We start from the raw sequence: 14,315 nt of genomic DNA, 5'->3' as shown, positions 1-14,315 counted from the left end.
AATTTCAAGGCTCAACACTAATTCCACCCACAGCAGCATCTTGTAGCATATTCAACCCAACGAGCCCTCAGCGTTTTATATTAAGAGCAGCGCGTTTAACAAATCATTCCTCCCTGTCGTCATCGAAGCCTGGAGCAGTCTGTCAGAACCAGTTGACTTTGAGCGTGATGCTAAGAATTTAGAGAATTGCTAACAGCACACTTAGGGGGTACAAGCTCTGGCTATCATTCTTTGTCTATGTTTGCTCTTCGTGCTCCCGTTATTTCTCGCACTATTTTTTATCAAGAACAACTGTCAGAACGTGGCTCTTGTTGGTGTTCGTTTGTGCACTACTCTGCATTTCAAACGGTACTACATTTAGTTCGAATAGTTCAAAAAGAGCTGTTCCTTTTTGTTTTCTTGTACCGCTCCCGTTTTATGTTATACCACAGTGATGGCGCCTGGCCTGGCGTAGCTCAACTTAAATGACATAGCCTTGTCTTTTCTCGGCCTGTCCTCGTGTCCCCGCGCAAACTTTTTCAGTGTGCATAAACAAACAACCTCGTCACCGTAAATTAGAAACGTATTTTCGAATTTCATTTATCCTCTTTGTCAGGGTAGCCGACATCACTGCATACCGACATGACTGCGAACATTCGCCATCCGGCGCTGCATTATTTATTTATTTATTTATTTATTTATTTATTTATTTATTTATTTGGTACTACCAGTCCAACTCAGTATCAAGGTAGGAGTGGTGGGATTCATACATAACATGCAATCGACTCGCGATTAACATGACAACAAATCAATCACTTGTAATAAACACATAATAACTCCCCGCTTAGGCAATAAACTACTATGGCTATAAACGATAATATATCACGCAATTATAACATCGAAGGAGCGCTCACTTAACATTACAGGCGTAGTAACGAAAGCACAGTCGTCGAGGTTTTCTGAGCCAGCGGCGGAGTAGTTCAAGGGGGAGACTCTCTCTCTCTCTCTCTCTCTCTCTCTCTATCTCTCTCTCTCTCTCTCACTGTGTGTGTGTGCGTGCGGTGTGCGCTTCGCCAGTGCTAGGGCTTGCCTTTGAGCGCGTTTCGTGAGGATGCAAGTCTTTTTGATGAGTCACGAATATATCTTTCTGCTTGCACGTTGCGCAGTTTAAGTTATTAAACGTTATTTCATTCCATGCGTCACCATTGCCTAGTCGTAAGGGGCTGCTCACGAACCCTGCCATGAAGTCAGGTCGCTTCATCTTCAACGTAAACGAACATATGCACCACTTGCTTCCATCTCATCTTCTGTCAAAGTAGCTTGACTATATCCTCAGGTCTGAAAGTGTTTGTCACGCCAACGTTTGCAAACATGTATTCTTCACCAACATAAGAACAAATGGAAAGAGCTAAACCAGCCTCATTTCAACGCCTAAAATATGTCAGATTTTCGCGTCATGCAGATTTTCGGAGGTTTACTCTCTTTGAAAAACTTGGCCTTGCTATGCGGTTGGTGTACGCGTGGTCAAGATGAAGACACCCCCCGTTGTCTTCTGCATCGTACTTAGCAGCGCTGAACACACTGCACCCGAATACCTGACAGGCGAGGTCCTACAATATAGGTTATGCGTGCGTCCGTACAGGCCGGATGTGTTGGGGAGTGTCAACACTCAAAATTCCGAATACGAATGGAATAGCCTTTGCTATTCGATTCGTATTTGATTCGAGAATTTTCTATCAGAAGTTTTCGAATATTCATTTTAATTCGAATTAAGTGATTGGAGTCTAAAGAGAAAAAGCCAGATGCAAATGGTGACTGCACTGAGTGATTCCGCTGCAGCTATATGGGAGCAGTGGTCGCTGCGGAGAAGCACCAGTTTCTGAGCAAACGCATAAAGTATATATAGCTAACTTATGCTAAATAATTTTCAGTCATTCTATATGGATTCCTCGCCTTTATTTAGCTTGCAGGTATGTCTTCTCGATTTAGGCAACACAATTTATTACGTATTTGAACAATTAACCTCACCACGTTCGCTGCCGTGTGAAACGACGCGCTGTGCTGTAGTACTACATTTTGATCCTTTCAACATCTTGTGACGTGCTGTTCCTGTGTTTTATTACTGTCATTAATTATTATGTTACGCCACATGCGATCACCTTTACTGTGCGCTTCTTATTTACGAGTTCATCAGTTGATGCATTTAAGTCCAGCTGTGAATGGCATTACATATGTATTAAACAACGTAAATGAGCCTTCGTCTTTTTTTTTTTTTTTCGCCTAAACAAAGTTCCACGTAACCGTTATGTTTTAATATGTTTAGAAATCGGAAAATACTCGCTGTACGATTGAATATTCGAAGGTCGTCTTTGTCGAATATTCGTATTCTTTTTTACTGTTGTTATTATTATTCGGGAGGATTCGCAGCAAGGCAAACGAACGCCCCTATTCGAACGCCCCTGGTAGACACTCAAAGCACTCTGGAACAAGAACACGCGTCGCTCGTTTGGAGAGGAAAATCTTAGTCACACAGCGCTCTTGTTACTCTATTCACGTTAGTGTCGGTTAAGTAGTGCTCAAACGGCCTTGTTCGTTGGCGTGGTTCTTCGAATTCCGTAGCGATCCGCCTCAACCCAAGGTTTCGTTGCGTATCGCAGGGCCACCCTTCCGGCGACTACGTCCAGTGGTCCAAGGCGACGCCGCACCTGGAACTGGTGGGCGCCGAGGCGGTGCGCCGCATGCCACGTCCCAACGCCGTCAAGTCGCACCTGCCCGTCGAGCTGATGCCCTGGTCGGAGCGGGCCAAGTACATCTACGTGGCGCGGAATCCCAAGGACTGCTTCGTCTCCATCTTCCTCAACCGGCAGCTCTTCCTCAAGCAGAAGTCCATGGACGCCGCGTTCCAGGTGATTGAGCGATTCGAAAGAACTTGTTCGCGGGCAAGTTGGTTCAGCAAACACGAGGAAAAGAAGAACGGGTACCACGCGTGCTACACTCGCAAACGATTTACTGCAGTCCCCTATAGAGGACAGAAGCGAAAAGAGAGAGAGATTTTATTGAAGAAAAGGCAAATAACTACTCCATGCGAACTTTTGGATAGTATTAATATCAGGAAAAGAGGCACGGATAGCGTCAGCGCCATGTCTGTCTGTCTATTTGAAAGCGCGATTCGATTTTTATTGCGATAGTAACTATATGGACACTCCAGCCGCATGTCTGCCGTCGCCGTCGCCGTGAGGTTCTGTATAAAATCCAAGGGCGACAAAATCGTCGCCGCGCGCCGAACGCTGTATGTGCGAGCAAAAGCGTGCGATGCGAGGGCGAGCCGTTGATAGCAGCTCAATCTCGCGTCCGCAAGGAGGAAAACGGGGAGGAAGCGCGCTGAAGGGGTGCGCGTTATACCCCGGGCGGCCGAATCTTGAAAGCTATCGTCAACGGGAACAGAGTCCGTCGTGTGCTGTGTTTTCTCGGCTTGGTTCGCGCTGAAGCGAGAGGCAGCACGAAGGTCAATTCGCTCTCCGTTGCTGCCACGATTCCTCGCTCCAACGTTTTGACATCGAGTTTCCGCGGCCTTCGAGTGAGATGTGTTCATGTTTCCTTGTGCGCGCGTGGTACCATGCTTGTTAATTTAGTTAAAACGCCTATGTTTGCAAGCTTATACGGGCGGTAAACCTACTATCCTTATTTCGTACAGCCGTCCACTAATTTGCTATCGCAATCAGTGCTTTTTTACTTTAGGGCGAAACTGCGACTCTTCTTTTTTTTTTTTTTTTTCGTGTGGCGAACTTCCACGCATGTGCATCGTGAACATCTTTTTAATGGACTGATACATCTTTTTCATTTTGGTTAAAGGGACACTAAAGAGAAGAAAAATTATATCAGCTGTATTAGTGAATTACTCAAGTAAATTACCGTAAAAGCCACTCTTACCCTAACAAGAGGCTTGGTAAGTCAGAAAAGACGCGTGAACAAAAGACGGGTGGCGAGGCCACCTTGAAGTTCCCGCACCTACTCGCCATGACTAGAGTCAGCGTATTCCAAAAGAGCCAAAGACTGAAGTTACCAAACTTTTACTTAGCCACGACTTGTGCGAGTAGTAAAATGTACTTTAAAATCCACAACGCCTCACTGACCAGGGTATCGGCGCTGAATTTCCGGCGCGAAAGCTAAACTGAAATTCAGTCCTTCATTTCCCCTTCTTATACTTTACCTATTACAGCAAAAATTAAGGAAAATAGTTCTGAAGGAATGCTCTACTGTCTAAGCTGTTCCCGTGTTTTTCTAGTACCCCTTTAAATCTGTTCTTTTATACACCATATGACTGGTATCATGATGTGCACTTTGATTACGAAATATCTGGGTACAATGCGCTGCCGAAACATTTGTGTTCGTGACAACTTGTCCTTAAGTACCGTTTTTCTTTTCTGTTAGCAGTAAGTTAAAAAAAAAATTGTGCTCTTGCTCTCTTTGTTTTGTTTTCTTGAACCGATAGCACTGACCCCTGTATATGAATCATGCATAAGAATGGAATTTCATGTCTTAGACCCACCGAACACGGCAATTATATGAACTGATCGAAAGCTCACTATAAAATTCTTCTCTCTAAAGTGTTTAGTTTTCATTTAATGGTAAACGGAGTCCGCGGATGTCGTAGATCTGTCATGATTTATCGCGCAAGAGGTAATAAAGATGCAAAACGAGAACGAAAGATGCAGAACGAATAGTATGAACTGAACCGTCCAGTAGAAACATGTCACACAAAAGCTCCGTGAAGGTAAAGGACATCATCATCGCTATCATCATCGACACATTTTTATGTCCACTGCAGGACGAAGGCCTCTCCCAGTGATCTCCAATTACCATTGTCTTGCGCTAGCTGATTCCAATTTGCGCCTGCAAATTTCCTAATTTCATCACTCCAATTAATTTGCTGCCGTCCTTGACGGCGCTTCCCTTCGTTTGGCACCCATTCTCTAACACTAATGGTCCACCGGTCATCTGCCCTACGTATTACATGACCTGCACAGCTCCATTTTTTCTGTTTATGTCAACTAGAATATCGGCTATCCCCGTTTGCTCACGGATCCACTCCGCTCTCTTCCTGTCTCTTAACGTTACGCTTAACATTTTTCTTTCCATCGTTCTTTGCACGGTTCTTAACTTGGTCTCCGGCCTCTCTGTTAACCTACCAGTCTCTGTCCCACATGTTAGCACCAGTAGAATGCGATGATAGTACACTTTTCTTTTCAAAGACAGTGGTAAGCTCCCGGTCAGGACTTGGTAATAGCGGCCGTATGCACTCCAACCCATTTTTATTCTCAGGTAAATTTCCTTCTCATAATCAGGATCCTCTCTTATTGACCTAGATAAATGTAAAAGAATAACAGAACACATAACTCAATAGCGTAGTTGACATCAGCAGGTCGGCATTGCCCTTTTTAATGAGCGTTGGCATATCGTATACAAATGCTAGTGAAGAAGCATTGCAGAAATCAGTTTCGACACGACACAAGGACAAAGAAGAGGTGAGGGGCGGTGGGGGGTGGGGGGACGTATAGCTTTAGAATAGCGCCTTTAAGCGCATATTTTTCACTTTTGCAATGCACAGCCAGCACATAAGAAAAAAGAAAACATTGTTAGACCAATGAAAAATGCGTGTGAACGTTTTCTCACTATCTACTTGGTATTTAGGTTCTCATCTTTAAGCTTTAAATGGTGCACCAGTAGTTGTACGGAAAAAAAAGAACAGCACGAGGAGTCGTCCAAAAGATAAAGCTGCGGCTGGGTCTCTGTTCTTCCACTCTCCGATACATTGTCACGATAATGATGAAGTTGCTGATCATGATGATTTATTATCATCCCTTTCGAAACTGGGCGGTGACATATAGTCACCCAGCCTGCTCGAGCTAATTCGGTAATCTATACATGCTTGTCAGTTTCGCATTCTGCCTTTCTATCCTTAATGTTTTCTCTCTCCCTTAAAACCTCTATATATCTACCTTGTACAGTTATATATGCCTCTAGGAATCCGGTCCTATCAATCTCTTCCCGTTGTCTTTTTTTTTTATCACCAATATCCAGACCTCTCTTGATAATCACTACTGCTGACCCGTTAATATTGCCATCGGCTTTGAATCCCAGCGCTTCTGGAAGGCGGACGTTACCTATACGGGCGCCGTCGGGTGAATACCTTCGCGTTCCATTGGGATTTGTTATCTCTCGATTCTTGCTGCAGCAGACGCATATGCCTCATCCTGTTGCAAATATTTGCAACGGTGTGTTATACTTTTTAGGCAACCAGCTCGGGCCTCAAATAGCAAAGCACTGTCCATTGTGCTAGCGTACAGATTATCCCTTCCAACTTCTTTCTTGCCATCCTTATAAATCCCCATGGTCTTTTTTTTTTTTTTGTTGTTGTTGTTGTTGTTTATTTCCATTCTTTGCATCCAATTCGCTGTCTTTGTTTCTCTCACTTTCTTTCTGATGACTCCAGGGGGGGTATTCTGCAGGAGTCCACCTAGTGGACTGTCCATTTCGGCCGCTGCTGATTGGCTAGGGACGCTCGTCTCCTCCTCGCTCGTACAGCTGCATCCAATCAGCAGCGGCCGAAATGGACAGTCCACTAGGTGGACTCCTGCAGAATAGCCCCCCCCCACCCCGGTCGTCTATTTACACTTTCAATTACCCTGCACTTGGTTGCCAACTTTCTTGACTCCATTATGTGTCCACACTTTCGAGTTACAGATATTTGTGTAGCCGGCCATTTATTTTCACCCATGGTCGTGAACACTTCTTCAAACCTAATTTTGCTCTGCGCTTCTCTTACTTCAAAGAGCACCAACCGATGTCACCCTGCACTGCCTCATTTGTAGTTTTCCTGTGGGCGCCTAAAGCCAACCGGCCTACCGATCTTCGGTTAGCTTGTAACGCACCTCCCGACAAGATGTCTATTAATTCTTTCCCTACCGCGCTTATTGGGCATCGTTAGCCCGCTAACGATGGTTTGGTTTGAAGTGCCGTTTTTTAGACCTTCTGCGCCGATTACGGACTCACTGCGCTATCGTACGTGAAGGAATGTAATTATATTTTTGTCCTCTAAGCAGTTCGTTTTTTTACAGCCAGGCAGAAAATTTTGAACGCGCTCCGAAGTTTCGCGATCGTCAAAGCAGAAAGCGAAAATTGCCGCCTCCAGGAGCGGCGCGCGCGCTTGAAAGATCGCGGATCTGGCGATTCCGCTCCATCTGCGGCTGACTTTGTCGATGGATCGAGCAGCAGAGAGTCAGAGATGCTGCCTTTTTTGTCGGGTTTTGATACCGAGAGCGACGACGACGCAAACCAGCCCGGAACATCGGCGGCCGCAGCCCGGCACGCCCAACTGTAGTGCTTGAAGTTAAATTTTTGTAGTGGAATACCTACTCAGTGAAGCTTTTTTCTTTTATTTCTTCGGAGACAGTACCTATTAGATGGCAATGCATGTTGTATATCTCATAATTTTTTTACATTTCTTTTCTTAGTGGATACAAGCGCGGCTTTACAAACTTCGCTCAATTTTATTCCACAATCTTCATTCTGGCAGTTCATATCCCTTTTATGACATGCACCTCGTAAGTAAAAGTGTTATGCGTGAAAAGTGCATTAATTCTGCTTTTTGTTATGTATTATATGAAGTATTGAGTGCAGTAGTTCCTTCAGAAAAGAATATCTGGCGTATCCTAACAAAAATATCCATTTTCCCCATGGTAGGAAAAGAGTTAAACACAGGATGGCATTTGCGAACATTAAAACACGCCGCCAGATGACGCCACCCTTCCGCGTAGCCGTGGCCGGGAGGGAGAATGGGGAGAACCTCTGGTTGCTCTCTCGCAGCGAATATCGTCAGAAGTCCATCGCTATTTGGCTAGTATTTCACCTGGGCTGCAGGGCAACATAAACGTAAATAAATTAACCTCGTGTATATACATTAAGGTTATTTGCATGTGTGCTATCACAGCAGCTGCCGCATGACAGCTGTTAGATGCTGAAAATCATGAAGATATATATCTTTATTATTACTTTTTAACCATAATGGTAGTTATAGATCACATTCACCGCATGACTACCCCGCTGTCCTCTCTTCCGCGCGACGCAGGAGTTCGTGAGCGGCGACATGATTTGGGGCGACTACTTCGACCACGTGTGCGGCTGGTACGCGCGGCGGGACGAGCCCAACGTGATGTTCCTGCTCTACGAGGACATCAAGCGGTCGCCGCACGAGGTGACCGAGAGGCTGGCCCAGTTCCTGGGCGACGAGTGGCTCGAGTCCGTGGCGCTGGACGAGAGCGCGCTCGACATGATCGTGCACCACAGCTCGTACGACTTCATGAAGGAGCACGCCACGCGCACCGTGCACCGCTTCGAGAAGGCCAAGGGCGAGGACGACAAGAAGAACGAGGAAGAGGAGGAGGACGACGTCGACGACGTGGTGGTGCAGGCGCCCGCGCTGCGCACGCGGACATTCGCACGTCGCGGGACCGTGGGCGACTGGCGCTCGACGCTCAACGCGGCCCAGGAGCGCCAGCTGGAGCGGCTCCTCAGGGAGCGCTCCAAGGACTCGGGCCTCTGGAAGCTCTGGCTGGACCTGGACGAAGAGGACGACAGCGACTTCTGAGTCGTCGGAGGTGGCTGCGACTGTCACCGATTGCCTTTGCGAGACCGCCGGAAGAAAGGCGCGCCGCGACTTCTGTTCTTGGCACGTCCTGCATAGACTAAAACGAAAGCTTACCTCCGACCTATGCAGCAAGTCTGCGTAGCTTCCGGAGCTGTCGAAGGCGTCGGCCTCGTTTCCAGGTGCCGAATGCACGCGTAGCTTTTCATTCGTAAGAGCTGTTTGCTATATTGGCCGGCTTTCTTCTCTGATAACGTGTCCGACATGTTGACAGGCAGACAGTTGCCCTTGCAAACAGTTTTGGCCTAAGAAGTTTCTTTTCTGAATACGGGCCCTGACGCTTGAACAGAGCGCGCGTCTTTACCCTTTTTTTTTTATCTTCTGATAGAGATGTCACACACGTAGGATTTTGGGGGTCTTGCCACATCGTGCGCACGCAAAATCGGACACACGTATAGCACAATACAGCTTCACCCGCTTGGCCCTGCATTTGGCTCGAGGAAGAGCCTGCTTGATCGTTCACACGAGCAGGACCGGTTTTGTGACTCTTTCTTGTGGCAGAAGTTCGCTTCCAAGCGGTAAAACCGCGAGCGATTGCCAGTCGGTGTTGATAACGACGCGGAAGCCCTCGTATAAGGGTAACCGCTTTCACGTGACACCGTGGACGTCAATATCACTCGAACCTCTGGACATGCATGCATGCACACAGCGGTCGGCAGCGTATTCTGAATGGTCGCAGAAATGATTCGCCTATACGACACCTGCAAACAGAAAGTTAGGCGACCGGGGTACATACGACGCATGCGGGACGTCTCTATACTTCATTACGTTTCTGCCGTGCAGTGAATTTTGCGTTCGGCGGGTTCTCGAAACGTCGAACTCGTTCCGATTATTCTGTGCAGTGTGTACGCGTCCTACAGGTTCGTATGCAGGCAGAGACATTTGTATAGTCATCCTAATAATCGCGAACAAGTTTTTCTTATAGGCATGTATAAAAGAAAACTGGACAGCGGTGTATAGTGTTGAAATTCTGCGCGTCTCACTTCGTAATAGTCGAATAGGACATCGCTGTCGAGTTGTATCGTCGTTCGTGTATGAGCGACAGAGCTTTAACATCCGCTAAGACTCTGAAGCCGAAGCGTGTATAGTATGTTATAGAGTGTAGCTTCGCGCTCTGTGCGAGCATACGCGTGCTCGCTTTCGCAAAAAAACAAAAAAGAAAACGCTGGCAGAAAGACGCAAGTACGTAGCAAGTCGTAAATATCACGGCAAGTCTAAACTCTATTGGGCCACGGTATACGCAATCACTAACCTGAGGTCAAGTTGTTGTCCCGAAATTTTGGAGCGCTGCGAACCACACGGATGAGAGAGTTTCCGTACAATGTGTCCATTCGGGCCTGTGTGGTATGAACCCAGAAACAGCTATTCGGCATCGTGGCCTCGGAGCAGGAGGTCGCGGGTTCGACGCCCAGATTCGTCGGTCACATTCCGATGGGGCGGATTGCAAGGACGCTCGCGCACCGTGTTTTGGGCACATGATAAGAAATAAGTGTTCAATATTAATATTGGAAGTATAGGGAAGCGTAAGCTGCGGAAAACAAAATATGAACACGTTATTTACAACATGAAATTAGGACAAAATTTATCAGTTATTGTTAAATGTGACTTCTTTTTTATAGCTTTTGTCTTCCACGTTCGGGTAAATACAAACCAGTTGCACGTGGAAGCTACGCTGATTCGGCGTCTGTTCAAGAAACTGAAAGCGCATATCAAACGGCGCAGTACGTAAAACACGTGCAGAGGCCCCGCCCATGTAGCTTTCTCTTCATTGCTACAAAAGGTTGAATAGCGCTAATCTCCATACAGACCATCTTCCTCGTCCAGGGGACCAACGTATTTCTTCAAGGAGCGTAGCGGGAACTGAAAGGTGTGATTGGTTCACCCTTGCGCATAGCGTCACTTGGAGCGGGAAACGATACACATAGTACGGCACCGATATTAATCGCACAGCGACCGGTTCCGTAGGCCACGCTTTCTCTCGCGTTCATTTCCGACATCTTTTCCAGCTGTCGCTTGGAGCGTATCATCATTGTGAAGTTATTTGCGGTTCACTTCAACAACCCGCTTTTGTTTTTTGTCAGATGACGCGGACGTATACGTGTATATTCGTCTTTCTTTCTTTCTGGTTTTTTTTTTTTTTAATTGTAATGGATTGCAATAGCTGCGCCCTCTAAGTATCACTCACGCACTTTTACGAAAACAAATGTGCCGCTATACGTATGGAATCGCCTGGGAAGTCAGTCGAGCTCCTAACAAAGTTTCGCGCATATTTTAACAGGTATACGCCATTCGGGCTCCTTGTTTGACTCAGTAGGTGCTAACTTTATAGCTTGCAGCTCCTTTGCAGTCGGCTAGTCCGTACAGACCATCTTTCTCGCTGAGTGCGGTACGCTCTCCAAAGCAGTGGCTCCGTGCAAACACACATTCCTTCATAAGAACCGCTTTACGAAGCAAAGTCGCCCTCAATTGCCACACGTAGATCAATAGCATGTGCACTTTTCTTGCAGTTGGCTCATGACTACCTCCTTAACATCACTGCGGAAAGCCTAAAAAAAATGCATGTTCAGTGACTGTGGTTTCAACACCGCCTTCCTTGTACGAGAACTGGAAGGTTTGCTACAAGTGGATAAGCTAAAGTGGATAAAACGAGGAGCGAAGTTCAGTTTTTTTCTTTCTTTTACCATTTTCTCTCTCATTTAGAGCGATGTCTTACTCTGACTACATTCTGCAATACGTTTTTCAAACACTTTGTGACACACATGCACACGATGGCACCAATATAATGTAGATTCGACGACTTCGTCCGAAGCTACACTAACATTCCAAATGCTGAACCCGCTATGGCACCAAGTTGTTTCCAACATGATACAGATGCCGTTCTTTTCCGTTTTAAATGCACTCGTCTTGCTTGGTGGCAGATATGTATTGCACTGTTGCTGTAAAGGTTTATTTCTGAACAAACGTATGTCGCAGAAGAAAAGAAGCTCCTGTATGTGGGCTTGCCATCTAGTCAAACACTAAAGGACGTTGCCATCTCTGGCCCACTAAGACCAGGGTTGTTGACTTGCATGCCGAAACGAGCTGATGCAATCTCTAACCTTGACCACAGAAATGATACAGAGCACCCTCTAAAGATCCAATTCAATTTCAACTCGATTCAATTTATTTATTACGGGTGGTATGAAGTATATATCGAAGGTAGGAAAGGACAGCAAAGTGCAAAGTCTTATATGCATATATAAATTGGTGTAAATACATAAACAGTAGGACATAACTATATGAAAATACCAAATCAAGCTTACACGTACTGTGCAAGGGAGCACGCAACTCTTCATTTAGATTAACTAATGGCAGAACATTTCTTAAGGGCAGTGGATAATAAACCCACTGGCTGTCCATGCACGTCATCGTCTCTCTCCGCTAAGGTGGCGCCCATTACTTTGCTTCCTTTGAGTATGGACCTGTGCAGACACCGAAAAGGCGCGACACTTCGGAATTGCCTCAAATCGCGTGTTCAACGCAAGCAAAGCTACATAAGACTTGATTATGGCCTTGTAGTCGCAACCATACATGAGGTCAAAAGCAAAAAAAAAAAAAGAAAATGTCTTCGTATTACTTTCGGTCGTCCATCATCGTTTCTTTACGACACTCCCAGTTGGTCGCTTCGGAGCGATCCAGCAGCGTCATAATAAAAGTCGTGCAATAAGGAAGTCATCGTCACCATAAGCAGCACCAGCAGCATATTTCACATGCACTGCAGGACGAAGGCTCCTTAGCAATCTCCAATTATTCCCGCCTCGCTACTAGCTAGCTAGCTCCTCCCTCACCCAGCAAAGTTCCTAATTTCGACGCGCCACCTAGTTCTCTGCCGTCCTCGACTATACGCTTTCCTTTCATTGGCCGCCACTGTATCCCTCTTGTGGATCACCGATTGTTGTCTGTCTACACGTTGCACGACCTCTTCAACTACATTTCTTCCTCTTAACCTCAATTAGAATATCAGCTACCCCCGTCTTCTCTCTAATCCACACCGCTGTCTGTCTCAACGCTACGCTTATCATTTTTCGTTCCATATCACTTGTCGCGCGACCCTTACCTTCTCCTCGAGTTCCTTTGTTGCCCTATAAGTTACAGACCTTCGGGCTATTATAGCACTGGTATAATATTAGTCCTGGACAAGACCGGTTAGCACTGGTGTAAGGCAGTAACTATAAGCCATCTGCTATATCTATATAAAGGAGCCTGATTTATAACTTTTAGACCCTTAGGTATAAAGATTCGCAAAACACATCTTCAATGATGCCTTTCAATACTTTTTTTTAGTATATATAGCCGCAGCGCTATAAGACGATAAGGCGAAGGCACTGTGATTGATCATTTTCTGCTGGACTTGTTAGGTGACAAAATGCAGGCAGCGCATGTGTCACATCCGCGAGCTTAACGCCGCCGTAAAATGCGTGCGGGACGTTGTTGTTGCTTTCTGACAACTTTCGTAAACAAGGTCGGTGACTTCGACAAAGCCACTTGGCATGCTGACGCTGTATTGCTTCTAGCTTTATAAGCAAGCAAATGAACAGAAGCGAATGCACTGTAAGCACTTAAGGCGCCACGAACGCTGGAGTTTCATTACCATGGCGGCACAGATACGTTCACAAGGCAGGGAACAAAGCGCCGAACGTGGTGCAGTAACGTCACTCCAACACGTGCCGACGACGTGGGACTCAACGACGTGAAAGTTCCTCAAGCGTTGCCAACGTGTGTTTTTTTTTTTTTTTTTTTTTTTTTTTTAGCCGTTTGAGATAAATAATCTCTATCGTTTACAGCTTTTATGACATATGTCTTTGTTGTTCGTTTACTTGCAAAACGATGAACACTATTTGTTTTATTTTATCGTTTCTTTGGTTTTGTCAATGCGGACATTGACCGTATCGGTAAACGAGCTGTTTGATAGAATAGTTGCTGTTGATGCGCTTTAGCAAACACTCATCTAATTCAGTTCATCCACTGAGATCGCCCTTCATCATAGTTGAATTCATCACGTTTTGTTACTGTTTAAATAAAGAGACACACAACTGGGACTTGTTTTCTTTTTGTTGTTGTTGTTGCTGTTGTTGTTTCAACGCAAATTATCCGAATCATGCCCTTGTCCTCCAGCTTGGTGCAGCAATGGCAGCAGCACTAGCATGCACGCCTCAAAGTTGGCGAACTTCTGCGGACGTCATAATCGGGTGTACAATATTTGCATAAACTTCAGTACCAACATCTTTTTTTTAGGAAAGTCGTTAGAGCGCGCGTATCTTTGTGGGTTGATGATGGCCGAGGCCGTGCACGCAGGATTCTTGCCTTTATAAAAAATAGTCGACCGTCCATTTGGCTGAGTGTGCTCCGGAAATACTACATTGGCCGTCGAAGCGGTGGCAGTGCTCGATGGTCTCTTCACAGTAGCAGCGGTAGCGTGTGGGGGAGTCAGCCATTTCCATGAGGTACGAATAGGAATAATATCAGCGGACCTTAGAACATGCTTGTATAGACACCCTACTTCTACAGCTGTACACGAACTATCTCTCCTGTTGCCTTTACCTACGGGGGAAGGGGGGGGGGGCTATTCTGTAAGAGTCCACCTAGTGGACTG

General features: G+C 46.0%; 1 protein-coding gene across 2 annotated transcripts in view; it reads left to right on the top strand.

The window, feature by feature from the left end:
- The window catches only part of LOC126522414 (sulfotransferase 1C2-like), an 86,258-nt gene extending 72,497 nt beyond the window's left edge, over positions 1-13,761 (top strand). For both annotated transcript variants that reach the window (XM_055066398.2, XM_050171165.3), the window contains exons 3-4: positions 2,637-2,885; positions 8,108-13,761. In XM_055066398.2, the coding sequence (XP_054922373.1) occupies positions 2,637-2,885; positions 8,108-8,626 (768 nt within the window). In that variant the 3' untranslated portion in view covers positions 8,627-13,761. The remainder of the gene's footprint in view (positions 1-2,636; positions 2,886-8,107) is intronic.
- Positions 13,762-14,315: the final 554 nt, after the last annotated feature.

The sequence above is a fragment of the Dermacentor andersoni genome, chromosome 6 (assembly GCF_023375885.2).
Source record: "Dermacentor andersoni chromosome 6, qqDerAnde1_hic_scaffold, whole genome shotgun sequence".
Taxonomy (NCBI): Eukaryota; Metazoa; Arthropoda; class Arachnida; order Ixodida; family Ixodidae; genus Dermacentor; species Dermacentor andersoni.
The sequence above is the reverse complement of the archived record's forward strand: the minus strand, read 5'-3'. Positions and strand labels throughout refer to the sequence as shown.